The following is a 27,354-nucleotide window of genomic DNA, read 5'->3' on the forward strand; positions in this document are numbered from 1 at the left end:
TTCGTACTAGTTAGGAGTAAAATATCCCCATCTTCCCCATCTTTAAGATCGTATCCCGATTTCTCACATACCGTCTACATCAGTATGTCCAGGCAGAAAATGCATCAACTAGGCCATCATAGAAGAAGATCATCAATAGAGTGATACGTGAAGCGTAACTCGTTATGTGCGGGTGCCTGTTGTCGGCTATCATACGTTTTACAAGGACTGGTGGTCGCCAGCCTTTGACTTGTCCCCCGAGGCTGTTCTCCTTTCCCAAGCTTCGCGTCCCCTTGCCAAATTTGCAACATACTTCAGTGTCACTTGATCCGAAACCTGACCCCATTGGCGTATCTCTTTGGTTCAGCGATAAGCATGTCACTGTATATGTCCACGTCTTCCCTCGTTGTCTCGTACAACTCCAGCTTAAATCTTGTACACACCGAAGCGAGCATCATGTACAACTCTGCCCACGCCAGACTGCAGCTCAGTTAGTATTCGATATTGGCAAGCAGCTGTGCCGAGAATGAGGCGAGTTGGTCGTGACTCATTGCCGCAAGAAATGAATGCGGAACGGACTTACTTCATGCCAGCACAGTTCCTCGAGCCTTTTGAAAAAGGTACAAAGTATCGTTCCAAACGCTGTCGTTCCTTCGGATCAATCCAACGCTCAGGAGCAAATTCTAGTGGGTTTGGAAAGATATCGCCATTCAGGTGAATTAATGTTGAAGTCATGCCCACAGGAGTTCCCTGCGGGATCTCCCAGTCGTGATAATAGATGCTGCGATCTGGGGCAACACGAGCCAGACGGGTAGCGATACCGTTGCTAAGCCGCAGACTCTCCATGATTACGGACGTCAGATATGGGAGCTGTTCGAGCTGCTGTAGCTTGGCTGGCTGTTTGGGGTCTGGCATGATCGAGGTGATCTCGGCGCGGAGCCTTTCCAGCTTCTGCGGCTGCACAGTAAGGTGATACATAGCCACAGCGAGCGTCCACGCAACGGTGAGTGCTCCAGCACCGAGAATGGCCGCTGCCTCCCCTTGCAATCGTTTCGGTGTCTTTTCCGACGGCGGCAGGTCAGAGTGAATGATCTCATAGAAGATGGTTGGATGCGGTTTTTCCTGGTATTTTTCACCGTCGGTCTCCTTCACCATCCTTTCGGCAATCGTGTGGCAGTGCCTGAAAAATTCCATCAACAGCGTCATTCTTGGTTCCATCCAAAGAGTTACCCAATTAGGCAGCGAATCCATAATAGCAATATATGGGGGGAACATTTTTTGCACGTAAGCTGCCTCGCCGTATGCTCGCTCCAACTCACGGAAGTCGCTACTCCATCCGGGTTTGTCAAGATATCCGAAGCTCGTGTCGAGAGAGTATTCCGTGATGACATCCATGGTAAACGCGTCGAAAGCGCACTCTAGCGAGACTATCTCGTCGGTACCTCTAACATTTTCAAATCTCCTGCAGAGTTTGTCGACCAGCCGTTGTATGACTGGCTGTAGTGCTGTGACTTTTTGCTTGGAGAAGAAAGGATTGATGGCCGCTCGTCGCAAGCGATGAAGATCATGATCAATCGTGCCGAACCCAGACGTGGTGTTGCCGAAACTATTTACGTAGAACGGGTTCTTATCCCACTTACCTTCTCTGTTGTAGAGGCTGTCATAATAGTCGGCATCATTGATATGTAGCTCAGAAGGGTTGATTCGAATGATTGGTCCTTGAAAATTGACATTTAGCCCTCGTACTTTGTCTCTGCAACCGGTTAGAGAGTTCTGTCTGACCCACCATACTCCGAGTGCAAGTCTCTGATCTTGAAGGTGTATTTGCCCCTCTTCACAACGTCGTAGTACCCCTCATACAGATATGTCGCTGCGGCCAGTTTCGGCCCAGGAAACTTCGCTATCGGGCTTAGATAGAGCCTATAAATAACGAGACCGACAAGGTAGAGAGTAAAAACAACGATAACAACAATCGCGAGGACAGCTTTGCGCTGGTCAAGGATAATTTCGAACATTGCAGCTTTTCAGTGCAGTTGGTTGAAACTATCGCTGCAAATGAGTCTTTGTAATGGGAATGGAACCACACGGTCAGTTCTGATAAGAAAGAAGACTCTCCTTCATGCCAAATGCGATATGTACGGAGAGGGGTTGTCGGATGCATACTTTGATCCTTGCAGTTCCCGCTGTTACTTACAATATCTGCCGGCGGCGCTCGAACAGCTCATCCCACATTGCTAGTCTTCCAAGAGCTTTCATTTGATATAACGTTAGGGTGGGGAAAGGATAGCAGTTGGGTGGCTCAGCATGTCGTGCAAGCTGATTGGTTACTCTACTGGCGCCACCAACTCCATACCACCCGGAGCAATTGACCTGTATTGTTAAAGAGCGCTGACATCGTAACTTACTTATGTATTGCTTACTCATAGAGCAGAAGTAAGATGTTCTTGTCACTTACTAGGAAATAGCCTGTACCTCATCCCATCTTTTGGAGTCATCTTCCCAATTCTTTATATCGTAAGAAACGTTGGTCTGCGGCAGGAGGCATAATAACTGTAATTGTGTTCTAGTAACAGCTTGTAACGCCAAGATAGAACGCCACAAAATCGCTCGATTGGGACTAACCTATTCCTCAGTAGCGAGTGTGCATTCCACTGGCATCAACCACTGCCTGACACCTTGCTGGCATTGAGTCAGCAGCTCTAAGATATAGGTCGCAGGTACAGCGTTCTAGTCAGCTGTTATAGCCTCTCGCAGCTCACTGAGCGCGTTGAACGCGTTGAATAACCCCTCCAAGAGGATACGTCATTCGTACGGGGCGACAGGGGTGTCTGTATAAGGGTCGTTAATAACAATATTACTCGGGGCGCGCTTACATTTATTATGCCTCCTACTGTAGTATGCCTTCCGCAAAGTCTCATTCCCAGGTGATTTGTAAATCTATATTTGATCGGGAATATGAAGTGATCAAATGTGATGCCATCCACCCTATTTGTGCATCCTTGCTAATATCTTATTACGTATTCTAGGTAGTAGGTAGCAGGTAGTAAGCCCGTAGCTAGAGCTTTAGGGGTGCGTAGACACCCGTCGGTTAGTAAATTTTAAAACTGGACCTTAATTCTTTGTACCTTACAACGATTTAGATCTGCCGACTACCACAAGACGATGATATTGCCCACCCATGTTCTCATAATCATAGCTTGACATCTTTAATACCTGGTCACTGCATATACTGCCACAATGGTTTGTTCACTCGGCCTTTGTAGCATTGAGAAGTGCTAAAGCCTGCAGACACCCTCCACCCCGTCAACGACAACGCCCACAATGCATCCTTTCGAGCGAAAAGCCGACAAACCTTCTAAGATGTACGTTCTGGTCTAAGCCTGTTCATGCTCTCGATTGTCTTTATATGATGTGTTGATGCCAAGTTGGGAATCTCTCTGAAATTCATCGATGAAAATATGTTAACTTGCTCTCTGATCACCATTCCACATTTCAGTTCTGTCTTGAGACATGCACCACGAAGAGAATGCTGATGCCGCTCTCGATAGAGAAATCAACAACCTCATGATGGACTACTTCATCACGGAGGGTTACCCTTCAACAGCTCGGATCTTTGCTGCAGAGTCGAACACACAGCCGGAGGCTGATTTTGAAGCTATAAAGGCGAGGGTGGAGATACGAGAATGCATTCACAGAGGAGATCTACAGACGGCTATCGAGAAGATCAATGAGCTCAATCCTCAGGTAAGACAATCAGCACCGCGGAAACTTGCTACCAACAGAGCCCTTTTGCTATGATTAAATTGGTTTTCATGCACCACTCATATGTCCTCCAGGACATTGATGATACACAACACCTTCAGTCCTCAGTATGATTGCAACATTCATGGACATTCTTCCTTTTCCAGCCGAGAGATGTTCATGGTTTAACTGACCTTTCGTCCCATCCACAGCTGCTTGATACAGACGACTCCCTCCATTTCTCCCTGCTGCGTCTGCAGCTCATCGAACTTATCCGAGCCTGCACGTCGAAAACAAGCGGAAACGTAACGAACTCGCCCGATATCTCGACTGCCCTCCAATTTGCTACCACCCACCTAGCCCCTCTAGCACCAACCAACCCAAACTTCCTCGCCGATCTCGAGCGCACAATGGCCCTTCTTATATTCCCTACAGATAACCTCGCGCCTCAACTTGCGGAGCTCATTGACCCTCGATTACGAAAATCGGTCGCAAATAGAGTGAATGAAGCCATACTCGGTAGCCAAGGATCAAGGAGGGAAGCACAGATCAACAAGCTATTACACATGAGAGTGTGGGGAGAAAAAGCCGCAATAGAATCAAAGAAGATTGATATCCCTGACGCCGGACTGGGTTTCGGCCTGGACGAGCGACCGGCTGCTGCTGGGAGGGGTCGGACGGAGCAGAATGGAAATGGCGTTATGGGTTCTCAAGCTCCAGCAGAAGGTGATGGAGACACGGCCATGAGAGAGGGAAATGGAGAGGGTGAGATGATGGTCTCATGAAGTGGCTCGAGCTTGGCTGCAGCGCACAGGCCATGACACTTGGGCAACGTCTGATCGGATGATGGATGCCATCTGCCAACCTCGCCAAGAATATATATCTATGCTCGCATACGCCTTATAAGTTTCACGTTGAGATTCTCAAGAGGGAAGGTGGGCCTACCAAACTTAAGCACGCAAGACAGGCGGCGAGGAACCAAAGACTCTTGACAGAGGGAATTTTCTGAGAACAAGGACGGCCCAAAATACATGATGCGGCATACATTACCTAACTTCCTTCTTACCACGACCAGCCCGCCAACACCCTGCCGAGTTGAACATCCATCAATACCAGTTGCTACGTACTCTGGACAGAGTGCATGGATATCAATCAGACGGTCACAATGCCATCCCTCCACCGCAGGGCACCAACAATACAAAGCTTCTCATCGACGCAGCAAGTGCTACCTGATCTGTCCTTCATGATCTTTGGCTGGCAATGAGTCTGACATAATAATTGCTTCGCTTGAATTGTAATTTCACAGCACGGCAGCCAGCAGCCGTGGCGAGTGGAGGCCCCCGTGGTGGAGGAAGGCATAGCTGGGCGTTGCAGCATGAACACATGGGGTTTGCGATGGGGACTGAGCATGAGCATGAGCATGAGCATGAGCATGAAACCGGGGCCGGGGATTCGGAACTAAAGTTGCTCGTCTTTCACAAAAGTTCTCATTTCCAATTTTTGTATACCGTTCACACACTCGCATGCGGGCTAAACGAACACGAGAGTGGTTGAGGTCGAGTGGGCGAGTCCTGCCTGGGGCGACTCGACGACGCGAGTCTTCCGAGCCAGTTCAGCGGTGCAGCTCGTACCCCGTTAGTAGAGACATCCGTGCTAAAGGCATTGGCTATGCGTTTGAACTTACATGAGACACCAATTCACAGAGGGAAGAAAATAATAGAATGATATGCATGGAATCCTGATTAGACTATGAATTGGGTTTAGTTGGGCAAATCCGACATTCGTGCCAGCACAAAGTGCACTACTGTTTGGTGCTGGCGAGAGTGGCGTGTATGAATGTGTGTTTGTTTCTCTGGAGTATGTGAGTACAATGATAGATGATGAAGCGAGTTTCCTGACTCCGCGCCCCCCCCCTCCATGGGTATGGCCTGAATGCTGTTTGTAACCCATGATGCCATAAATGCTCGATCGAGCCGTTGGCCCCAAGGACTACCCAGACCCAGCAAAGCAGCCACAGATTGATGGAGGCAATACAACAGATCCTGTCAGGCAGTCACGCAGTCACGCAGTCACAAAGCCTCTTCCTGCTCCATGCCGAAGAGATGTCGAAACGAATGATGCCAAGGGCTCCTCCAGATCGCAGTATTCAAGGTACTCAATGAGCAACGCCAGCAGAAGCAAAGGGGCTGCCCCTCCAGCCGTGATTGCTACTGTGATGGGAGAATCCAGAGCGGGGCGTTGGTACTGAACCATTCGCTATCGGAGGCGTTCTCGAATTACTGCCCCGGTTGTTCTGCTGGCTGTTCTGGAAGGACCCCGAAGACTCCCGCGACTTGGGCGGAGGCTTCTTGTTATGCTTGTTGTAACTGTGGGGTTTGAGTCCTTTCGATACAGACCCACTCCCTCCCTTCCTCGGCATGGTCTTCTTGATTGATTTGGCTGTTCCTGGGAGATTTACGAAGAAGATGATCTCTCTACCTTTGGCCCCACGACCATAGTCTTCTGTTCCATCGAGTGATGTGATACTAATAGGGTCTATCTCTGTCTTGAAGTATCTGCCCTTTGGCCGATATTGTGGTGCAGTCACCGGATGTGATAAACTTTCAGGCACGTCCCTGGGTATCAGTACCAGGGGTGTTGACGCAGCTTCTCGATCCTCGAAGAGATCTTCCTCGTCCTCAACGTCTTTAGAAGTGGCCTTTCCGGCATCTTTGAGAGGGTCGGCTTCTTTTGGGGGCAGGGATACCGCGGCCGAGACCCTCAGCGGTACAACATCTAGCGGCTCTTTCGTTGATGAGGCTACGGCGAGCACCGGCTTCTTGGGTGATGATTTCCTGCCAAACAGATCGTTGAACCGATGTTGCCAATCGGGAGTGCTGGCCAGAGGCTGCGACACGGCACGCAGATTAGGCGGTGCAGGCGGTGGCTGAGCTGCAGCGGCAGCAGCAAATGTGCGTGGTGGAGCAGGTGCAGCGGGCGCAGGGGTCGGTTTTTGTTGTGGTTTAGGGAGCTTGACAACAGCCTTCGGGACGGGGAAATTGATGACTGGTCTTCTCTGATCTCCAGCATAGGCAGGGTGATCGCCTCCGATCTCCTCGGCTGGAGGCGGAGATGGTGATCGAGGAAATCCGGGGTGGCTATATGTGACAGCTCGTCGTGCCTCCGCTGGAAAGAATCTGGACCCACGAATCGGGAGTCCATTGGTGGCTCGGTCTACGCTGAGATTGGAACCAGGGCCGCCATAAGAATTTCCGGTGGAGAAAGAAGGATTGATGTTGCTTTTGGCAACAGATGTGACTTGGCGATCTCCTGCCTGATCACCAAGCTCAACCTTCTTCCATGTTTCATTGAATGTGTACTGAGGAGCTTTGCGGATGCCAGTCCTTGCTTCTTCCTCCAAGCCCGCTGCAAGGTCGCGCTGAAATCTCTCGTTCTCTGCTCGTTCTTCCCGAGTCGCTACCGCATGAAAATTCTTCCACGCCACAACCCCGTCATCTGTGGGCCCAATGTTTGAAGACTGGTGCCATCTTTGATTGAAAGCTTGCGCTGGCGGTGGCGCCCTTGACACTGGCTTCCCGATTGGTGGTATAGACTCAGTCTCACTATTAGCAGCAAGTGGTCGCTGCTCATGCGATGGAAACGGAACGACAGAATGCACAGTCTCTTGCGGCATAAGTGGCACGGATGGTATTTGTGGAGATTTATCTTGAGATGGTGGTCTACCATGCAGCCAGCTCTGTTGTTGCGGACTGCTACGCATTGGGAGATCACGAGCAGATAGTCCTGTCAGACGTTGATCGAATGTACCATTTCCCAAGGCTTTGTCATGATTCGGTGGGCCCCAGAGACTGCTTGTGGCTGGGCTTGAGTGATGATGATTGCTGTTCCAACTAGGGATTCGTTCATTTACCGGGTGAATGCTCTTCCAAGACTGAACATTCTCCTCGCCCGGTGGTAAAACATTGTGAGGTGGTTCGCTGGAAGGACGTTCGGTGGAGGCTTCACCAGCTGGAGTGGCACCGTTTGTGACTGGAATTGGGCCCTTCACTGGCTCCGGCTTCGGCGATGTTTCCACAGCTTGCACCATTGCATCTAATGAAGCCTCAACCTTCTCGACTGGCGGACTGAACTTCTTCACATTGTCAGGATGATGGACTTTCATCATACCGTACTGTTTGGGCTCGCCGGAGGCTTCTGGAATCGGCGGCTTGGGTGGCGATGATACTTGAATGACTGGCTCTTCGGTTTTCTGTGGGACTTCGGCCTTTTGCTCCTGAGCTTTGGCTTTTTGATCTGGTGGAGGTCCCATTTGCTCCAACTTGACACGTATCCTTTCTTTCCTCGCCGCTTCTTCCTTCTGCTCTTCCTCTCGTCTTCGCTGTACTGCTAGCCGAGCGCTCTCCTGCATCAGGCGCTTCTGCTCTGCAATAATAGCCATGTCAGGCACCTGCACAGATGGTGCAGCTGTTGACGATGTCAGTGGAACGTTCATGTTCTGTTGAACATGGACACCACGTGAAGGTGCCGCACCATCTACTGGCCCCATTTGAGAAGAGCTCCTGAGTTGTTGAGATATGTCGTGAGGTACTGGCGCGACATCGCCACCTTTGCCTACAGACATCCGACGGCCGAATGGACCACTTCCAGCAGATTGAATTGACGATCCTCGTCGCCGATTCCATGGACCACGTTCCTGATCAGCGCTTACTCGGCTAGTTGGAAATGCTGGAGATGGCTCAGCAGGGGCATGCTGATCCCCTGGCGAAGGTCTCTGCAGGAGCGCTGGGGCACGGAAGTTCTGGTCGTTCCTGGAGCCTCTTCTGCGATTCTCATTGACAGCTTCATACCTGCCAGAGTTGGGCATGAACAGCTCACGTGGCTGACCGGACTGAGAGTCTCGCCAAGACCTGTTGAAGTCGTCCGCTGAGATTTCCTTTGCCGGTGAAGTCGCTGTGGCCATAGCTGAGGAGGAATCTCCTGGAGGTATATGACTGTATCGGATCGGAGCTGGGATTGGTAGCTGTGGATTTATGGTAATAGGTGACACCTTCTCGACAGGGGGAAGCGGAGCCCATGGGGACTTGGAAGGAACAGGTGCTGGACTCTTCGCAGCCGAAGGCGCCGGCTTTTCTGATGGGCCTTTCTGCAGGATTGTAGCTTTTTGAGCTTGTTGCCTTTCAGCACTTGCCCCTAGCTTTAGGACGGTAGCGTTTGGGCCAACAGAGCTGCTTGCTTGTAGAGGTTTGGGCCTTACAGACTGAGTTTCTTTTGGTTGTTCTTCCGAAGGCTTTTCCAGGTTCGTCGCTCCAGGAGGTAATGGGATGTTGCTTCCATGATTTAGGGTGACCTTGGTGCCATCAGCCCATTCGATCGTCTCGGGCGCCCAATCGTCTTCATCATCATCAATATCTGCCCATTTGGCCTCTTTACTTTCTCCATCTGCTTCGATTCTCGAAGTCATATGGATCCCATACTGCTGTTTGAGCTCCTCGTCGGTAAGGTGTTTGGTCGACGGAGGTTGAGCGGCTGTAACTGGTTAGGGTCATAGCATAAGGCATGTATTTAGAACTTACGCCGGTTCTTATTCCATACTTGCATAGGATCAGGACCTCCTGCACCATTCCTACCCCCAGACTTAAATGACTTCGCTGCGTTGTCGCGTAGTCCACTCGTGGTTTTAGCAACAAGCCGAGGGCGAGATCCTAGCTGTAGTGAGGAGGTAGAAGAGTTGGCAGAAGAGGACAGCACTGCGACGATTCAGTGGTGTGTTGAATGTTGCAGAAATGACTTACCTTTGTCGGCTGCAGATCTGGCTGCAGAATTGACGCCAGCAACCTTCGCTGCTGAATACTTTGCAAAGGATACAGGTTTGAACGAGGCGGGTCTTCGAGCGGCATTATTAACATCTTGATTTTTGGCATCCTCCAATACTGACGATGGCTCTGCTTTGCGAATATCGGCGTCAGATGTGGTGCTCAAATCTCCCACACTTTGGTTCCGGGATATGTTGCCATCGAAGTCAGAATCCTGGGTATTGCTGTCTGCCTGTGTGAAAGTATCCGCAGGACTTGGTTCCATGCTCGAAGGTTCACTCTGCTTCCACGGTGATTTAGTAAGAATAAGACTTGGAGATAGCATGCACGACATACATTGGCTTGTCCATTAACCACGGGATAGTGTATTGAATCAGTCTGGAATATTTGACCATCTTGGTTGGGCCTTTTTTCGTCATAGTTGTCTGTACTCGCCTCTAGAGCCGCGACATCTCCCCCAGTGGAATGATGAGTAGATTTGTCTTCATAGGCGTCGGCAGGCGAATGATCGCCGACCGACATTGTTTGATTTACCACATCGTGGACACTCTGCTCTGCCATAACAAGACTCGAATCTGGATAATGCACAAAAGCGGAGTCAGACTCGTTTGCCAGTACCACAACTTGCAGCGCAGGCGGAGATCTGGAAGGAAGAGGACTAGCTGGATTATGAGAAGGCTGAGAGGGTACCTGTATCAAGGGACCCGGGTTGCCAGCTTGAGTTGTTGCGGTCACTAGGCTGGATCCTGCTCTGTGCACAACTTCCGGGCCACGTAGGAGGTCGCGGATGGGCGCTTCTTCGAGCGCTTTACGGTAGGGACGGGAGAGGATCACAATAAAAGGCGCAATCCTCCAGATGTACTGAAATGGAAATCGAATAACGTCTTTATAAGTTAGAGTGTCGTGTGAAAGGAGACCAGTGAGCTCACAAGCGGGTTTGGGCGTGGCCAAGACTCCGTCCAGAACGAATTTGAGTCGCCTAATCTGGCTAGCGGGTTTCGGGATGGTAATGCAGCACTGCACTCCTCTTTGGTAAATGCAAGTCGACAACAGTACTAGTGTATCTTTGATATTGAGGCACATGAACTCTGCTGCTGAGAATGCTGATGGGATCGTCCATGGGTGGAGGATGTAATGCGTGACAGTTGCGTGTTCACAAGACAATTCAGGTGGTGGCTGCATCCCCCAGTGTGTTCTACAAGCTACACAATATATGGTGGCACTGTGACAGCCAACTCTATCCTACATGGATGCTGAAACGAGTACATCTGGTGATAAGGCATCTTGCTGTATGGTGTCAGAGACTGCTCCATAGGATGATGAATCGATTTTGCTATCAGCTCTTATGTACAGATAACCCTCCGTATTGAAATTTGTCACTGGGACCATTGCCTAATGCGCATTGTTCTTGTGATGCCCTGGAAGACGTGAGTATATTGCCAAGAATAGACAGCCTCAGTGGACGACATACGCAGGTGGAAATAATACTCCATGCTATAGCCGAGTACCATGATTGAAAAAATGGCATGCCAGATAGCTGTCAGAATAGCAGTTAGACACCAACATTCGGCGCATCCTTCAGTGAAGAACTAACGGGCAGCTGATGGGTTCTTTCCAAAGTATCTGTGTTGGTATCTTTCTAGTAGACCTCGAGGCTTGATCTCAGGCATGGGGCCTTTCGGTAGTCGTTCGTAGAATTTCGCAATTCTAGCCATGCGAACAGCATCTTTGGCAGCTCCAAGTCCCTAATCAAGATCAGAGATGGGTATCGACCCGAAGTATACAGCAAAGGTAGGGAGTGGCATTTGAAGTCTGCGATATTATTGACAAGAGCAGCGTTGGGATCTCTGTACAAGGGGGGGAGGATTCCAGTGTGCCGTACCTCCGGGTTTGCAACCTGTTATGTTTGATTAGCTTGAGATCGAAGGCGATGCTCTGGTAGAGCGGGGATAGACCACTCACCTTTGGTGGAACAAGAGTGGTGAGACTCCTCCGGATTACGAAGCTCATGATGGGCAGTCTTTTGTGAGTCAGCCGCGTTGTCATTACACAGAAGTTGCAACATGACTTAAAAACTCACCCGATTTTGTTGAGGTAGGAACCAGTCCAATTCGTTCTTCGATGCACTGCAAGAGGGAGGTTGAGCTTTCATCGGCTCAATTGGCCGGAGCTCAGAGAAGGGGCTAAACTGCTTTTGGGTGCTGCGCTACACTTGGCAGTCCCTCTACCACTGGCATCGTTGACGTTCAAGCTCGACATCTTTACAACTCGACCTCCTGAAGTACAAGTCACTTACTACACAGTCATCCACGATGTCGTTATTTCGCCCCCGTAGTTCTTTGAAATTATACAAGGCAGCAACAAGCTTTCCAACGGCCGTCGCCCCAGCCACTTCACGATGCATTTCTCAGATTACTTCCTGGTGGTCGAAGCCTGGCTCAGAATCAGACTTTGCAGACAGAATACAGTCTACTGAGGACAAATCATCATTAGTGTCCCAAGAGAGTACACCGGATCCCTTCGCAACGCACCAACCAGACTATTCAGCTCGTATCGATCACGGCACTTCGTAAGACTGCCAACTCTGAGGGTTGATTATGCTGGCTGACAACGTTAAGGACCTTCTCGCCGGTTCCAAAACGAGTCATGGACGGCAGTGAGCCTGAAGAAAATGTCGCAGCTGCTGTTCTCTCCGGTGCTCCGGTTGATCTACAAGCTCGCCAGGTTAGGTATGTCCTACCCATAAAGCATTGGGGTAAATTGCCATCTTGACGCTTGGTCAGAATATATCGACCAGCAAAGACAGCTACTCAGTCAGGGACATGGCATAGCCATCATTGGAGAATGGACTGGGATATCCTGCAGAAAGGTCATCGATGGGAGAATCCCTTGATGGGGTGGCAATCCACTGGAGATTCGTTGCAGGGCACACATCTCAACTTCAAGACGAAGGAAGATGCAATACTGTTTGCACAGAAGCAGGGATACGAGTACTTCGTACAAGAGCCAAATGAGAGGAGGATTGTCCCGAAAGCTTACGCTAACAACTTTCTACATGAGCCGAAGCCGCTGAAGCACATCAAGACGAAATAAAGGGCTGTAGGAACTATTTAACGTATCGATGCCCTCTGATATTCATGAGAAGTGCCAGACGGGAGGGATCACTCGTGGTATGGCTCGCCGTTCTTCTCCCGGCCACTGCTCCTGTGCTGGTCCCTTACATGGACCAATCTTGTGGCCTACGGTGCCAGCAGGGGAGGGTTAGGGACGTGCAGCAGGGCTCACCTGGAACATCACCTCAGAACAACCTAGCAGTGACTGTAGGGACATAGACAAGCCTTTGCTTGCAACATTGGGTCAGCAGAGGACGAAGTAATTGTATGAAATTGCTTTCGCTAGGGAGACCAACCACTTGACGCTCTCACCCCATTTCCACAATGACCAGCCCATATTCGAGCATCAGGGAAGCCTCCTCACAAGAAGGATAGAAGCGCAACATTTCTCTAGAGCCTTGCTTCTGGACGATTAATATCGGTAGCGAGTCGAATAATCCTTCGGGCTAACAACAAGACCTCTCCCTTTCTTCGCACCTTTATAGATTGTCTCGATAATGTCAATCAATTCTTGCTTATCCTCCAATACCCAGTTCAATTTGTTGTTGTTACCAGTGCCAAAGTCGCACATCATATGTTTGTTGCGGAAGAAGAACATGAGGGTGACAGTGTCGTAGAGCTCTAAGATATCATAAGTTGCTTTCCTTCCAAAGCAGTGAGCCGAGGATAGACCTACCATACATCTGTTTGAAATCCGGCACTTGGTCAAGATCGCATACATATATGACCTAGATAACGATCAGCATCTATTATATCAACCCATACTACCGACTTACTGCGAAATTCTTGACTCGGTCGGCGATTCGGTACAACACTTCATCCTGACGCATACAGTCTGGATCCCAGTCGCGACCAAAACGTATCACCACAAGACGCTCGTCCTCGGACATGATGGCTTGATCAACGTGCCATGCTGTGACAAGATGAGGAAGGACCACGGAACCCATCCTTGTAGTATATTAGTCAGAAGAGGTGGTAAGCCAGAGGATGATAGAGTGCTGATCGCTCAGATAAGCGTCGCTCGAGTAGTTGGGGTAATTTCGATGATGTTTGTTGCCCTCAAGATATGAGCAGAGTAGCACATGTTATGTAATGCATATTAAGCGGAAGCTTCAATTCTACAAAAATCCGTGCCAAGCTGCAGGATACTGTGATGACATTTTCTTAGAAATAGAACTTTCTCCCAAGTGGACAATCTATTGAGGATGACAATGAATGCGCATGATTCGACGCCGGATACAACCTTCGAAAATGTTGTTCTTTCCCTTCGTCAAGCTCTAACTTCCGAAGATGTCCCACTTGCAAAGCGTTTCCGGGCACTTTTCTCGCTGAAACATCTTGCTACTCAACAGCCTGCGAACCGGCGGACTTCCGAAGCTATACAAGCGATAGCTGCGGCTTTTACCTCGCCATCAGCTCTACTAAAACACGAACTTGCTTACTGCCTGGGTCAGACAAAGAATCTTGAAGCTGCACCCTTTCTACGTCATGTTTTAGAGGATCGCGAACAAGATGAGATGTGTAGGCATGAAGCGGCAGAAGCTCTTGGGGCTCTAGGAGACATTTCAAGTGTTGAGCTGATGAAGCACCTCAGAGACAACGAGGATCAACCAGAAGTCGTCAGGGAAACATGTGACATAGCCGTGGACAGAATTATATGGGAAAATTCGGAGGCGCGCGAAAAAGAAAAGCTCAAAGCAAGGTCGAGTTGTTGCACACTCTTGGTATTCGCCGCTGACAGAAAGCAGTGATTTTGCATCTATAGACCCAGCTCCACCTATCTCCCTAGAATCAAATCAATTCCGCATTTCTGACCTGAAGTCCAGACTTATGGACACTTCATTATCGTTGTTCCAACGGTATCGGGCAATGTTTGCTCTAAGGGATCTGGCCTCTCCCCCAGACATACCTTCGGCTGTTCCGGCCATTGAGGCACTTGCAGCAGGTTTCAATGACCCATCCGCACTATTCAGGCATGAGATTGCTTTCGTCTTTGGTCAGCTATCCCATCCTGCATCTATTCCCAGTCTGGTAGCAACCTTAAGCAAGACAAACGAGGCGAGCATGGTCAGGCATGAAGCTGCAGAAGCGCTTGGCACTCTTGGAGATGAGCCTGGTGTTGAGGACATATTGAAGACCTTCTTGGATGATCCGGAACAGGTAGTGCGTGAGAGTGTGGTTGTTGCGCTGGATATGGCCGAGTACGAGAAAAATGGGGAAATGGAATATGCGATGGTGTAACCGATTGGGGTGTCTTGATCCAGACTCGAGACGTGTTTCTTTTCTGCAAGGCTTGGAAGTGAACGCTTTATGGAGGGACATAGATACCATATCTCAGCGCTTGGTTGTGTCACTCATACATGCAGCCTTATGAAGCTTATGCACGCCATCGGTGCATGGGCTGCAAGGATTACGAATCAATAACCCCACTTCGGCGACTTCAATACTCCGTAAGTTAGATCTGATTAATACGAGTAAGCCTGCTCTTCTTTACGATTATCATATGTACCAGCTTTGATTCCAGAGTCATCGTGAAATCTTCTATTCGATATCTTTGCTACTATACCATCACATTTGCTTCATCTTCTGACCAAGCTCGACCACGCAGAACAGCACATAATGGGTCGCGCAATCGCTAAGGTCAATGGCACGACAATTGCAGTAGCTGACAAGTGGGAGACAGTAGAAGGAAACGTCTATGTAATTAAATCCCATCGAGATGTTCCCCATAGATTTGACCCTTGGCCAGTTCCCCCCAGATTCTATTTCAGACAAATCGATATTTTCTGATTCAAACCTGACCACGAGCTGTGCATGGAAGGGCATTTCTTCATACTACAATATCAACGTCAACGGGGATATCCTGAAAGATGCGGCGTGGTATTATCCTGCGCCTAAGGAAGCAGCGCAGAACATCAAGGATCACGTCGCCTTCTGTGAGTCTCATTCGGTCTTGCATTAAACACAAACATTTCACAATACCGGAGGCTAACCTACCAAACAGATAAGACCAAGGTTCAAGTCTCCATCGAGGATTAGATAGACGGACTGCAAGTCTAGTAAAGCTAGCTTTTCTGGGTCGGGAAATGGCCCTTCCCATTGACAATAATAACATGTGCTCTACATACTTCTCGTGTAGGTGGTGGAATGATTCGAAATATGAAGCCTTTTTCCTCATAGTCCGAGGAGCTTGAGATTCGCTCTACCTGCGGTTGATGGTCAATGTGGCAAAGCTGGAGGTCCTCGACCATCCATGCACAGCTTGTCGCTTAGTGAGATCATAGCAGAACCCTGATAATACTTGTAGCAGAGCTCGATAGAAGCGTCCGGTGTAGTCTTGGTCGCTTCGTCATTCTCGAACCCTCGCATGTGAACAAGTTTTCTGTCTGCCTGCTGGAACAGATGGGGTGCCACAAGGTTGTTCGCTGGTTTAGTAAGGAATGCCTATGGGCCATGCCTAGCTGAGGCGAAAACAATTTACCCTACATCTAAACATGTGGGTGTTCGTGTTGTCTGCCAACCATGACTGACGTGAACATCCTTCAATGCTCAAGCATGTTTTATCAGCAACTTGAGTGGTCGCTGAAGAACAGGTGCCTGAATTATGCGGTCAAGATCTGGTGACGGGCTTGGCAACGGGAAAATCGACTTTGAAGGTTCCAGCATGCGTACTAACTTACGTAGTAGGTGTAGACTGAGCCCAACTTTCACACAGGACTGAATGGACAACCTTTTCAACTGTTCAGAGATTCTGTTGTGTGCTTCCGGCTCGACATGCAGGCGCCTCGTCGCCCAACAGTCGAAGTCATCATCAATGGCAACCAGAAAGCGACAAAGGTCTCGTCGACGGGAAGACTTCGGCCACTCTCTGTTGACGAGGCTCTGCAATATTCTCCACTGGCGACGTCTGTGACTTCAGGCTATGGTACTTCGCTTGCAAATATGGTTTCTTATTCCGGCTAACCAGCTTCCAGAACGCATCCCTATACCAGACTTAGCCCAACCCTATATGTCCCCAGGGCTACTTGCCGAGAACGAACGCACATCCCTGAAGAGATTACTGGATCAAAGCACGAGTTCCTTCTCGAACGGAGGTGCTGCCAACGCGCAGGCTGGCGTTTGGGGAAAGGGATTGAATGATCTTTTAGACCCAGATGATCTTTCGGAGTTGTAAGGAAGCAGCTGCACCAGAACGACAGTAGATCTAACAATGATAGCAAGTTCAAGGCCGTACAGCTACCTAGGAGCTCCTTACTGCCAATCTCCAACACCGAGCGAAGCCTCCCTTCGTTTAAACCACAGATTAGTCCACTTGCCAGAATGGTACTTGATTCTTCAGCCATTGCTTATCGATGTAAGACGAATCATCACTAGAGAGACTTGATAGCGTCGTTGACTCTATACAGACCCGACGCCCGAAACACCCAGCCCGAAAGCCTCAAGTCGTACTCACTCTCTTCCCACTCCGGCCTTATCAAGGTCTCCCGAGCAGCCGATTGCTTCCCAGAACCATAGAGCGTTCCAAGAGAATAATATCCATCAACCCGGAAAGCAGAGAATATTGATAGAAGTTCCTCCCCGTCCGCCCTATGAGTACGGAGAAGTTCCCCACCAGTCACCGAAGCGGCGAAAGCTCGATGCTGACAATGAGCTTCCACGAGTTGTGATACAGTATCAAGCGCAGAAAGAAGAAGCGGAGGTGGCATTGTCGAAGTTCCAAGACTTTCTTCAGGAGATATTTACTGCCCATGACCTATTGCAGCCTGACACTTCAAGTCCCCGTGCCCTTAAAGCAAGCTCCTATTTCGAAGAGACCGATAGTCTAGACGAGTCCACCTCTCATTTAGCGACTAAGGTGCATAGCAAGCTTCAAAACGCAATCAAAAAACTAACAATCAGCCAAGATTTTGAGAGAGTCCAACCAGATGACGTGAGAAGGTTGCAAAAGATCTGTGAAGGCCCAATACTTTTCGCTCAAACGATTAACCTTCATCTTGGCGAAGAGCCGAGCGAGGAAGATGCCAAGCACTGGCAAGCGAGCATGCTTCGAGCAGAAAACGGTCTTACATCAGCTTGCACAGTTGCCTGGACGATATTGGGTAGTCTGGAGAATAAAGAGCTCTGTCCAGAAGACATTGTGCAGAGCATACCAATCCTTCTTACGAATACCTTTGAGAATTGTCTTATTCCAGTACTTGAAGCACGCTCCAATGGACGTACGTCAGTGCTCTTCAAGCTTGCGTCTGGATCTAAAGATCTATTGACCAGGCTGCTTCATCAAGGCAGGAAGCTCCTGTCTTTGATGGCAGATATCTGCCTTCAAATGGAAAGTGCGGAGACCGCTATCACTCGGATAGAATATCTCGCAACGCAGCTTATATTTGTGGAGAGCTCTTATACAGAAAAAGATTCTGTTCTTGGGGTACAGCTTTTCGAAACGGTGAGGAAAGCTGCTGTGGAAGCACTTGCGAAAATATTTTCTAGGTTCGTAGATCAGCGTCAGTCAATCCTGGACGAAATCTTGTCCTCGCTGCAGAAGCTCTCAACCACCAAACAAGGCGCACGGCAATTCAAACTCGTCGATGGCAAGAACATCCAACTGGTCTCTGCATTGGTCATGCAGCTCATCCAGACTGTTGCCACTGAGACTTCCGAGCAGCGGGGGAGAGCAGAAGTCACCACTCCAAAACGTACGGATCCTGTCGAACCTGCAACTGACAGCGACGACGATGGCTCCACTATGAAGTCTAATGGCGTCAATAGTGAGGAGACATTATCACCTTTAGGGAAGCTGAGCCAGAAGGCGAATTCATTGTATCAAAGAGCTGTGGAAAGCGCCAACTACATCATTAACTACTTTGTGCAGCGAGCAAAGGTTTCCACCAAGACCGGAGACCAGCCACACCGAAATCTTCTCGATCTCTTTATTGAAGACCTAATCAGCGTGCTTGGTTCTCCTGAATGGCCTGCTGCTGAGCTCTTGTTGTGGATTCTCGCTCGTCACATGCTGACAATCTTGAATGATGACAAAAGTGCGGCAACTCCTAAGAATATGGCACTCGAATTACTCGGATGGATGGGTTCTGCGATATCTAACCTTTTGCTCTCAATTCAGTCGCTTTGTGAAACATTTGATCACCAGGATGACGCTGTCAGCCAGTATCTTACGGGACTCGCTGAAGATCAACTGCAAAGGTCGTTACGCAATAAGGATATTGTTACAGAGACGGGTCCTTTTAAGATCACGCTTGAGTATCTCAAAGACTGCGACCGCGATCGCAATAACTGGCAGCTCAGGACAGCTTGTGGATACTATTTGGTCACATGGGCAAGGACCTTCTATTCTACAGTCGACATTGGTGAAGATCAACATTCTCAAGAAATAGAAGGCTTTTCTAGGGCATTGTTGAAAGCTTTCAAGGATCCCATCTCTTTAGGAGGGGAGAAAGTTTTCGAGGATATCACTCCACATCAAGGTCGACTGGCATATCTTTTGACGGTCGTCAATATGGGCTTCTGTAAAGCGTTTGACGTCATTGTCAAAGTTTTACTTCAGTCCTTGACTAGCGATCAGGCAAAGATGCGTAGTCGCAGCCTAAAAAGTGTCGTTGCCATGCTAGAAGCAGACCCAAAGCTTTTGGATCGCGATGCAGGTGTTATGAACGTCATCTTTCGGTGTGCTTCAGATTCGTCCCCCATGGTTCGTGACAACGCGTTATCACTCATCTCAAAATGTATGTTTTTGAGACCAGGCCTTGAGGATGAGGCAATCCGGGTTGTCTTGGAGCGTGGACAGTCGGATGTGGCCACTGGGGTACGAAAGCGTTGCCTCAGTATACTGAAGGAGATTTATCTCCGCAATCCGAAGAACACTGTGAGAGCTGGTATTGCACGATCGTTTCTCTCCAGACTCAACGATCCGGAAGAATCGGTATCTCTTATTGCACAGCAGACGCTGTATGATACATGGATTGCACCGTTCATCGCACCTGCTGGGGTTGTGGTCGATACAGCAAAAGCACAAGTTGCCTTGACCGAGCAGGTCCATTTGATTGTGAAGACCGTCAGTGCGACGGAGAGCATCAATATGTCTGATACGCTTCTCCGACTGGAGCAATTCTACCGAAGCGTCTTGAAGGATGGGATGAAGACTCACACACCAGTTTCCGTCATTTGCTCTAATATCGTTGATGTTCTTTTCGATCTGATTTTGAATAGCTCAGATCAAACCTCAAAGCAAGAGCAAAGGGCATTATTGTCATCCTTGGAAGCGTTCTCAAAAGCAGATGCCAGTCTTGTCAAGCCTGAACAGCTGCAAGCGCTTCAACCCTATATTCAGAATCTTTCCACCGATGATGATCTTTTCTTTTTCAGATCCGTTGTTGTAATCTATCGTTGCGTACTACCTCATCTATCCGACAAAACTTTACTCAAAGCCATTCAGAACGATCTCATGAGAGCTGTGTCCAGATTGGGGCGTGCTGAGCTTAACGAAGCGATATCTTGCTTGTGGACCATTGATCGCGTCCTTCACAATACTGAGCGGCTGGTAAAGCTCACAATGTCTTTACTTAAGAACATCTATGCCGCCAAAATTTCTACCTCCGATGGACTCGATGAAGGCGATCCTGCCTTAGGAGATGCGTCAAGAAGGCTGCGAAGCTACCTTCGGATCACCGGCTGCGTTGGTAAGCATTGTGACCTCGAGCCTTTCGCGCATTCTTTCAAAGATATATTCCCTTCATGGAAAGGGACTTCAGTCGTTGACTTGATGGTGGACCTTATCTATCCTCTCACAACAGCGCAGAGGGCCCCATTGATTCGCAGCGAAGCTCTCCACAGTCTAGCGTCTATCTGTCAAAGTTGGCCAGGGCAATTCAACAAAGAAGTAGTCCGAAAATCGTTCTCAGAAGTCCTCGAGAGAGGGAACTCGGACCTCCAATATATTGCCGTAACCAGCTTCCTGGATTTCTTCAAGGCTCGAGAAGTCGCTACAGAAACACTTGCAGCCTCCAAAACCGACGCCAAGGAGCCTACTGGCAGGCTCGAAAGCTCCCTCCGAGCAAGCGATCATGACGGCGCTGCAGCGTTAATTGCCCAACATTTTCTCTCGCTCATTCTACTGATTTCCATTTCTGGCAACGAGCACATCGACATGCCAGCAATCGAAGTCATTGCAAGTATCAATCGACAAGGGCTCGTGCATCCGAAAGAGTGTGCTGGGGCACTTGTGGCATTGGAAACATCACCTCGGCCATTGCTTGCTAGAGTCGCCTGTGACACCCATAGGCTACTCCACCAGCAGCATGAGACAATGTTTGAAAGAGAATACATGAGGGCAATTCGCGAAGCATATGAGTATCAGAGAGACATCGTGAAGGATCCGACAGGGGCAAAAGCTCGGCCTTTCGTGCCAAAACTATCCTCGCTTTACGAGATTGTCAAGACAAGCAACATCAAATACGTTCGTAAATTCTTACGGCACCTTGTTATGAAGGTCGGTGTCGACCCGTCTGATCTCACTGTCAGCAAAAACGCTTTGGACCAGGTTCAGTTCTCGAGGTTTATTGTGCAAAATCTGGCTTATCTGGATTATGGAAAACTCGATGAGCTTGTACATGCTATCTCCTTCATGGAGAGCCATGTCGGCAAAGCTGGAGCGGAAGTGGCGCAGGCTATTGAAGCACACATTATTGGCAGGAGCGATGTCAAGCAGGACAAGGGCCAGCAACTTGCGGATGGTCCAACCTATACGGAAGCGATTCCTATGAAGAGTGCAGAGCCTGCGCTGCTGAAACGTCTTGCTATGTCTGCCATGATCTTGACTATGCTCTGGGAAACTCGAACGCATCTTAGGCGACAATACGGCATAACAGGACCCGTCCGAGAAAATGATGGAAAGAGTAAGGACGCGAAGGAATTGGCCAAAACGCCTACAAAGGTGCACGGTATCACTGGAGAAAGGTTTTGGGAGAACATTTCGGACATCATGACATCGTTAGATGACGACGAGGCAATGTCGAGACGCTGTCTGGCATTCGCACAACTAATGGCTGTGGATGATGAAGTCAAAGTAGCGGCAGAGGTTGATGAGATGCGAGAATCTTACTCAGCCAGTGTCGATCCCGAAGCCAGCTTGCAGCCTCTGGTCAATGGAAGCAAAGGCCCGAGAGGCAAGAGAAAGAGCTCCGTGTCAGCAATCGGGACGCCGAAGAAGAAGAGAGGCCGGCCTAGTCTGAATGGTAGGCGCCGGTCGGGCGCAAAGCAGGGCTCGGACGATGATTGGGATTGAGGATTTCGTGGAAAGGCTGGCGTTTGAAGGCGGAGCTTCATTGCAGTGGGAAAAGTCTGGCAAGGCGTTTCTGGCAGGACAACATGATCAGATACCCTTGCTTATGTGGTCGGGCCTCCTGATACATCATGGTATTTCGGAGCGGAGCTGGATGAAAAAATCATGTAGCACATTATCATTATTTCCGTGGACCGTGCAATCCTCATAGAAAACAGTGGACATAGTCACATCCTTGCTGTGATGGTCATAGCCTGCTATCCTGCGACTTATTTACTCGCATACTGAAACTCTCGTAGCTTTCAGATCACTACAACAAAAGCCAAATTTCGTGCATACTACGTCAAACAATCCTTGTTCTGACGATTGTGCCTGGCAAGACGCCCCCAACTCGCGATCTGCAGTGACGTATTTCTGCATTGGTACCTTGGTCCAATTGACCACTGCCCACAGAGTTCTCCAGCAGATTCCCCAGTATGTCAAGATAACGTTGACGAAATCAATTTCTTTGTCGTCTGGCGCTAGATTTGTCATGAGCGTCGTGGGCGAAGTCAAAGACGCAGCTGTTGACGGTCATGGAGTCAGTTGCTAGACATGCAACCTTTGGTGTCAAGAGATTGTATCAATCCCCTCGTGCGTGCGCACAGATCTCAAGATGGGCTGGCCCCAAGACTGCGACGTCTATAAGACGGATTCACACGCCAATTACCAAATTCGCATCTCTCGAGTCCAACGTGCTGCGCTGTCTCAACCTTAGATCTCCATCCCTGCGCCTATCTCCTTCCCAGTTGCGCCTACTATCCACAAAACCATTACCTGACCACCGAAGACCTATAGTCCGCTTCTTCTACCGCTTCTTTGCGTATACCGGTCTCTTCATCCTTACTAGCACCGGCCTTGTCATTGCATTTTTCGTCTACGACGCAACGACCTATAAGGACAATTCCACGATTGCAGACATACCAGTATCCGAGCATGCATTGTCGCCCAAAAGAGGAGGGCCCAAAAATCTTCCGATTGCTAGTGTGCTGGTAGACGACGAGGACAGCCCGGACATGGCAGCGCAGAGGGATAAGCCGAAGATGGTCATTCTTGGAACAGGCTGGGGTAGCGTTGCGCTACTTAAGACTTTGCACGCAGGAGACTACCATGTTACAGTCGTATCTCCTGTCAATCATTTCTTGTTCACACCAATGCTACCGTCTGCTACGGTAGGCACCCTTGAGTTCCGCTCCCTGGTCGAGCCAATCCGTCGCATAATCCACCGAGTCAAGGGGCACTTTCTACAAGCCGAAGCAGAATCCGTGGACTTCTCCGAAAAGCTTGTCGAAGTGTCCCAGCTCGACAGCAGTGGCAACAAAGTCCACTTCTATTTACCTTATGACAAGCTTGTTATTGGCGTTGGTGGGTGCTTCGTCCAAGGTGTTGCTGGTGGCAGTGGTAGACCAAGGATGCTGACTACAGTGCAGGATCTTCTACGAACCCTCATGGCGTTAAAGGGCTCGAGCATTGCCATTTTCTCAAGTCCATTAACGACGCCCAGCAGATCAAGAACACCGTCCTCCACAATCTGGAGCTGGCCTGTCTCCCAACTACTCCAGACGAGGAGCGAAAGAGGCTGCTGTCTTTTGTCGTAAGCGGAGGAGGGCCTACCGGCGTTGAATTTGCAGCAGAGCTCTACGACATGCTAAACGAGGATCTGCTTCGCTCATTCCCTCGGATCCTTCGAAATGAGATCTCAGTCCATATCATTCAATCAAGAGGGCATATCTTGAACACTTACGACGAAGCGCTCTCCAAATTCGCCGAAGAACGTTTCGCGCATGATCAGGTCGAAGTCCTCACTAATTCCAGGGTCAAGGAAGTGCGTCCGGACAAGATTCTCTTCAGCCAGATGGAGGATGGGAAACCAGTCACAAAAGAGCTACCGATGGGCTTCTGCCTTTGGTCAACTGGCGTTGCTCAGACCGAGTTTTGTAAGACGCTGGCCAAACAGCTTGGCGACAGCCAAAACAACCGGCACGCTTTAGAAACAGACACTCATCTACGTCTCATCGGTGCACCGTTAGGAGACGTTTACGCCATAGGCGATTGCTCCACCGTTCAGAACAATGTTGCGGACCACCTTACTACTTTCCTTCGCACCATGGCCTGGGAGAAAGGTAAGGACCCAGAGAAGATGCAGATCACATTCAAAGAATGGCGCGACGTCGCGCAAAGGGTCAAGAAGCGATTCCCACAAGCCACGGACCATTTGAGGCGTCTCGACAGATTGTTCGAAGCCTATGACAAGGACAAGTCTGGCACTCTCGACTTCGGAGAGCTCCACGAGTTGCTTGTGCAGATTGACAACAAACTCACCTCCCTTCCAGCGACTGCGCAGCGAGCAAACCAGCAGGGCCAGTACCTCGGTCGAAAATTCAACAAGATTGCATTAGCACTCCCAGGGCTGAGAGCCAATGAGGTCGACTACGGCGGTCTAGACGAAGCGGTGTATAAAGCATTCGAGTACCATCATATGGGCAGCCTCGCTTACATCGGTAACGCCGCCGTCTTTGATTTCGGTGGTATGAGTTTTAGTGGAGGCTTGCTGGCGGTCTACCTATGGAGGAGTATTTATTTCGCCCAGAGCGTCAGCTTTCGGACCAGGATCCTATTGGCGATGGACTGGACTAAAAGGGCATTATTCGGAAGGGGTGAGCTGAGATTTCTTTCTAATCCGAGCAAAGCCAGCTAACACAGCATTTTCTCTTCAGATATGGTGAGCTATTAGACACCATGAGCACCGCCAAAGGTGAGGGCGACGGGCGATGACCAAAGTAACAGCCTCCATGCCCACCAGATTTGCAGGGATCAAAGACATCAGCAGGTGGAAGGGGCCTTGTACAGTGTGTTCTCTTAGACATAAGGAGATTGCGAAAGAGCATGCAAGTCATAGAAAGAGCCGTCAAGTGAGAATCTGTCCAGTATATTAGCATGAGCATATCTATTTGCTCCAGAGCTGGATATGGAAATACAGCAGTGGGCCTGCCCAACATGTAGTCATTCCTAGAAATATTACGCTTTACACTTTGTTGGGATTCTTGTGGCAAGATTGGCCCGCGTGACGTTGTTTATGAGGCCAAAAGTTGATGTACTTAAGCCCAGCCGCGAGTGGACAGGGTGTTAGGCACACTTCTAGGCGCCCACGTTCTAATGTTTCTTCGGCTTGGCCCCTACAACCACCGCCTAACTTAGTGACTACGTCTTAATGCAAACATCCTCGCGACCGTCACCAACACAATCACTGTTTGCTCCACACCTGGATCTTCTTAAGTTCCCAGCATCGATGAACCATCTCCGGACCATCTTGCGACAATCATGGCAGGCGGGGATCATGCGCAGGAGGCAGCTGGCAGTCCGGCTCCAATAGAAAGAGGATTCGCTTCTCTGAACACGCTCAAGTACGCTTCAAATCACACTGTCCTGGAATCAGCTGTAAACTGATCCAATGCACCAGAATCGGCGTCAAGGCTTTCATTGAAAAGGTTCGTCTATTCGCCATACCATAGGGCCCAGTTCACGTGACCCGGACAGAGATGTACGAGAACATTCCAGCTGATGGATACAAATCTAGAACGGAGAACCCCGGAAAGCAGAAATTCTTTCTGTAAAACAAAGGAATAATGCGCTGACATTCTAGTATGCACCCTTGCAATGTTGTTGCGCTTGGATGCTGACATGTTCAAAGTGTCCACTACGTCGAATTCAACAAACGGCTGGATGGTGTGTGACTGGGGTATCAGGATACTTGAAATGACATCTAACTGACTCGTCTTCCAGAGTGGGTGACAGCTGATCGAATCGATTTGAGTCAAGAAGTCGAATGGCCCGCCCCGGATAAGCCAGAGAAGAAGAAGACCACAACTACAACCACCACCAAAGCTCCTCTTCCCAGTAAAGCAAGCAATAAGAACGCCAGATCCCAGACTGAGTCTCGCGATGTCTCAGCTGCACCAGATCTTCTTAGCGCAAAGACTGGCAATGACCGCAAACTGTCCCGACCCTCCAAAGCAGGCGGCAAGGAGAACCGCGAAGATATCGAAGACACAAAAGACTCACTTCTCACCATAGCAGACCCAACCTTGGCCGGCTCGGCTCCAGCAACCACCGCCGCCGGAACTCCTCTTCCTCAAGATGATGGCGACACCGAGATGCGCGACGCCGTCGTCGAGACTCAAATCGACAAGGTTGACCCCCTCCCCAACCCAGAAGAGGAAATCGAAAAACTGCGCACCGGCGGCTCCATGGTCCAAAACCATGCCCAACTGCACCTGGTCCGTAACCTCTCCCGCATCCAAATGGGCAAACACGAAATGGAACCTTGGTACTTCTCCCCTTACCCGCAAGAATTCTCCGACGCGGACATAATCTACATCGACGAGTTCTGCCTCTCCTACTTCTCTTCGCGCAAAGCCTTCGAACGCCACCGCAGCAAATGCACCATGTTACACCCACCCGGAAACGAAATCTACCGTGACGACAGCATCTCCTTCTTCGAGGTTGACGGCCGCCGCCAACGCACCTGGTGCCGCAATCTCTGTCTCCTCTCCAAACTCTTCCTCGACCACAAAACCCTGTATTACGACGTCGACCCCTTTCTGTTCTACTGCATGTGCACTCGCGACGTCCACGGCTGCCACCTCGTCGGCTATTTCTCCAAGGAAAAAGAATCCGCCGAAGGCTACAACGTGGCCTGCATCCTCACCCTACCACAATACCAACGCAAGGGATTCGGCCGGCTCCTCATCGCCTTCAGCTACGAACTCTCGAAACGAGAAGGGAAACTCGGCTCACCGGAGAAACCGCTGTCCGACCTCGGAATGCTCGGCTACCGCGCCAATACTGGCGCGAAACCCTCGTCGAGCTACTCTCGGACCCCGTCCGCCTGCCGCCCGAGCACCAGCGGCAGCGGCGCAAACGGCACCTCGACCCCCTCGGCCGCCGCGGCGCTCACCGAGGTCAGCCTCAACGCCTCGCCAAACCAGTACAGCACCTCCATCTCCGAGCTGGCCTCCCTCTCCGCCATGACGGAAAAGGACGTCCACGAGCAGCTGGAAGTGCTCAAGGTGCTCCGCTACCACAAGGGACAGTGGATCATCGTGGTGAGCGACGCGCTCCTGGAGCAGCGCGAACGCCAGTTGGAGAAGGCCCGGAAAAAGGCCGATCGATCCCGCGCGCATCATGTGGAAGCCCCCCGTCTTTACCGCGGGCAGTCGCACTTGGAATTGGTGATTTTTTTCATCATTCTCACCGGTATTCTCACTGTGTTGTTTTTGTTTCGAGGCTTGTTGGGGGTGCGGGTGGGTTTGGGTGCTGGCATTTCAAGGAACCGGGACAAAGGGAAGGGAAAGGGGGGAGGATAGATTTTCCCCTGGGC

General features: G+C 49.9%; 9 protein-coding genes across 9 annotated transcripts; 6 read left to right on the forward strand and 3 right to left on the reverse strand.

Moving 5' to 3' along the window:
* Positions 1–299: 299 nt before the first annotated feature.
* EPUS_01976 (uncharacterized protein) lies at positions 300–1,994 on the reverse strand (the record flags this gene model as incomplete). Its single annotated transcript, XM_007801808.1, has 3 exons — positions 300–459; positions 563–1,724; positions 1,766–1,994. 3 exons carry the CDS (start codon positions 1,992–1,994, stop codon positions 300–302), a joined length of 1,551 nt encoding a protein of 516 aa, XP_007799999.1.
* Positions 1,995–3,489: 1,495 nt separating this feature from the next.
* Positions 3,490–4,505, forward strand: EPUS_01977 (uncharacterized protein; the record flags this gene model as incomplete). Its single annotated transcript, XM_007801809.1, has 2 exons — positions 3,490–3,723; positions 3,933–4,505. 2 exons carry the CDS (start codon positions 3,490–3,492, stop codon positions 4,503–4,505), a joined length of 807 nt encoding a protein of 268 aa, XP_007800000.1.
* A 1,370-nt stretch (positions 4,506–5,875) lies between these two features.
* On the reverse strand, positions 5,876–11,543 carry EPUS_01978 (uncharacterized protein; the record flags this gene model as incomplete). Its single annotated transcript, XM_007801810.1, has 7 exons — positions 5,876–9,246; positions 9,294–9,467; positions 9,513–9,813; positions 9,870–10,417; positions 11,128–11,278; positions 11,416–11,430; positions 11,496–11,543. The coding sequence occupies 7 exons, from the start codon at positions 11,541–11,543 to the stop codon at positions 5,876–5,878; spliced, it is 4,608 nt and encodes a 1,535-aa protein (XP_007800001.1).
* Positions 11,544–11,845: 302 nt separating this feature from the next.
* On the forward strand, positions 11,846–12,626 carry EPUS_01979 (uncharacterized protein; the record flags this gene model as incomplete). Its single annotated transcript, XM_007801811.1, has 3 exons — positions 11,846–12,102; positions 12,152–12,262; positions 12,317–12,626. 3 exons carry the CDS (start codon positions 11,846–11,848, stop codon positions 12,624–12,626), a joined length of 678 nt encoding a protein of 225 aa, XP_007800002.1.
* Positions 12,627–13,058: 432 nt separating this feature from the next.
* Positions 13,059–13,593, reverse strand: EPUS_01980 (Mitosis protein dim1; the record flags this gene model as incomplete). The annotated part of the gene is made up of 3 exons (XM_007801812.1): positions 13,059–13,267; positions 13,323–13,374; positions 13,423–13,593. 3 exons carry the CDS (start codon positions 13,591–13,593, stop codon positions 13,059–13,061), a joined length of 432 nt encoding a protein of 143 aa, XP_007800003.1.
* A 264-nt stretch (positions 13,594–13,857) lies between these two features.
* On the forward strand, positions 13,858–15,685 carry EPUS_01981 (Deoxyhypusine hydroxylase; the record flags this gene model as incomplete). Its single annotated transcript, XM_007801813.1, has 4 exons — positions 13,858–14,348; positions 14,395–14,881; positions 15,396–15,582; positions 15,651–15,685. The coding sequence occupies 4 exons, from the start codon at positions 13,858–13,860 to the stop codon at positions 15,683–15,685; spliced, it is 1,200 nt and encodes a 399-aa protein (XP_007800004.1).
* A 735-nt stretch (positions 15,686–16,420) lies between these two features.
* On the forward strand, positions 16,421–21,938 carry EPUS_01982 (uncharacterized protein; the record flags this gene model as incomplete). Its single annotated transcript, XM_007801814.1, has 4 exons — positions 16,421–16,571; positions 16,621–16,816; positions 16,864–17,000; positions 17,053–21,938. The coding sequence occupies 4 exons, from the start codon at positions 16,421–16,423 to the stop codon at positions 21,936–21,938; spliced, it is 5,370 nt and encodes a 1,789-aa protein (XP_007800005.1).
* Positions 21,939–22,510: 572 nt separating this feature from the next.
* EPUS_01983 (uncharacterized protein) lies at positions 22,511–24,672 on the forward strand (the record flags this gene model as incomplete). The annotated part of the gene is made up of 2 exons (XM_007801815.1): positions 22,511–23,339; positions 23,405–24,672. 2 exons carry the CDS (start codon positions 22,511–22,513, stop codon positions 24,670–24,672), a joined length of 2,097 nt encoding a protein of 698 aa, XP_007800006.1.
* A 623-nt stretch (positions 24,673–25,295) lies between these two features.
* On the forward strand, positions 25,296–27,340 carry EPUS_01984 (Histone acetyltransferase esa1; the record flags this gene model as incomplete). Its single annotated transcript, XM_007801816.1, has 5 exons — positions 25,296–25,378; positions 25,435–25,462; positions 25,552–25,616; positions 25,666–25,700; positions 25,758–27,340. The coding sequence occupies 5 exons, from the start codon at positions 25,296–25,298 to the stop codon at positions 27,338–27,340; spliced, it is 1,794 nt and encodes a 597-aa protein (XP_007800007.1).
* Positions 27,341–27,354: the final 14 nt, after the last annotated feature.

Source organism: Endocarpon pusillum (assembly GCF_000464535.1).
Source record: "Endocarpon pusillum Z07020 unplaced genomic scaffold scaffold1372, whole genome shotgun sequence".
Taxonomy (NCBI): domain Eukaryota; kingdom Fungi; phylum Ascomycota; class Eurotiomycetes; order Verrucariales; family Verrucariaceae; genus Endocarpon; species Endocarpon pusillum.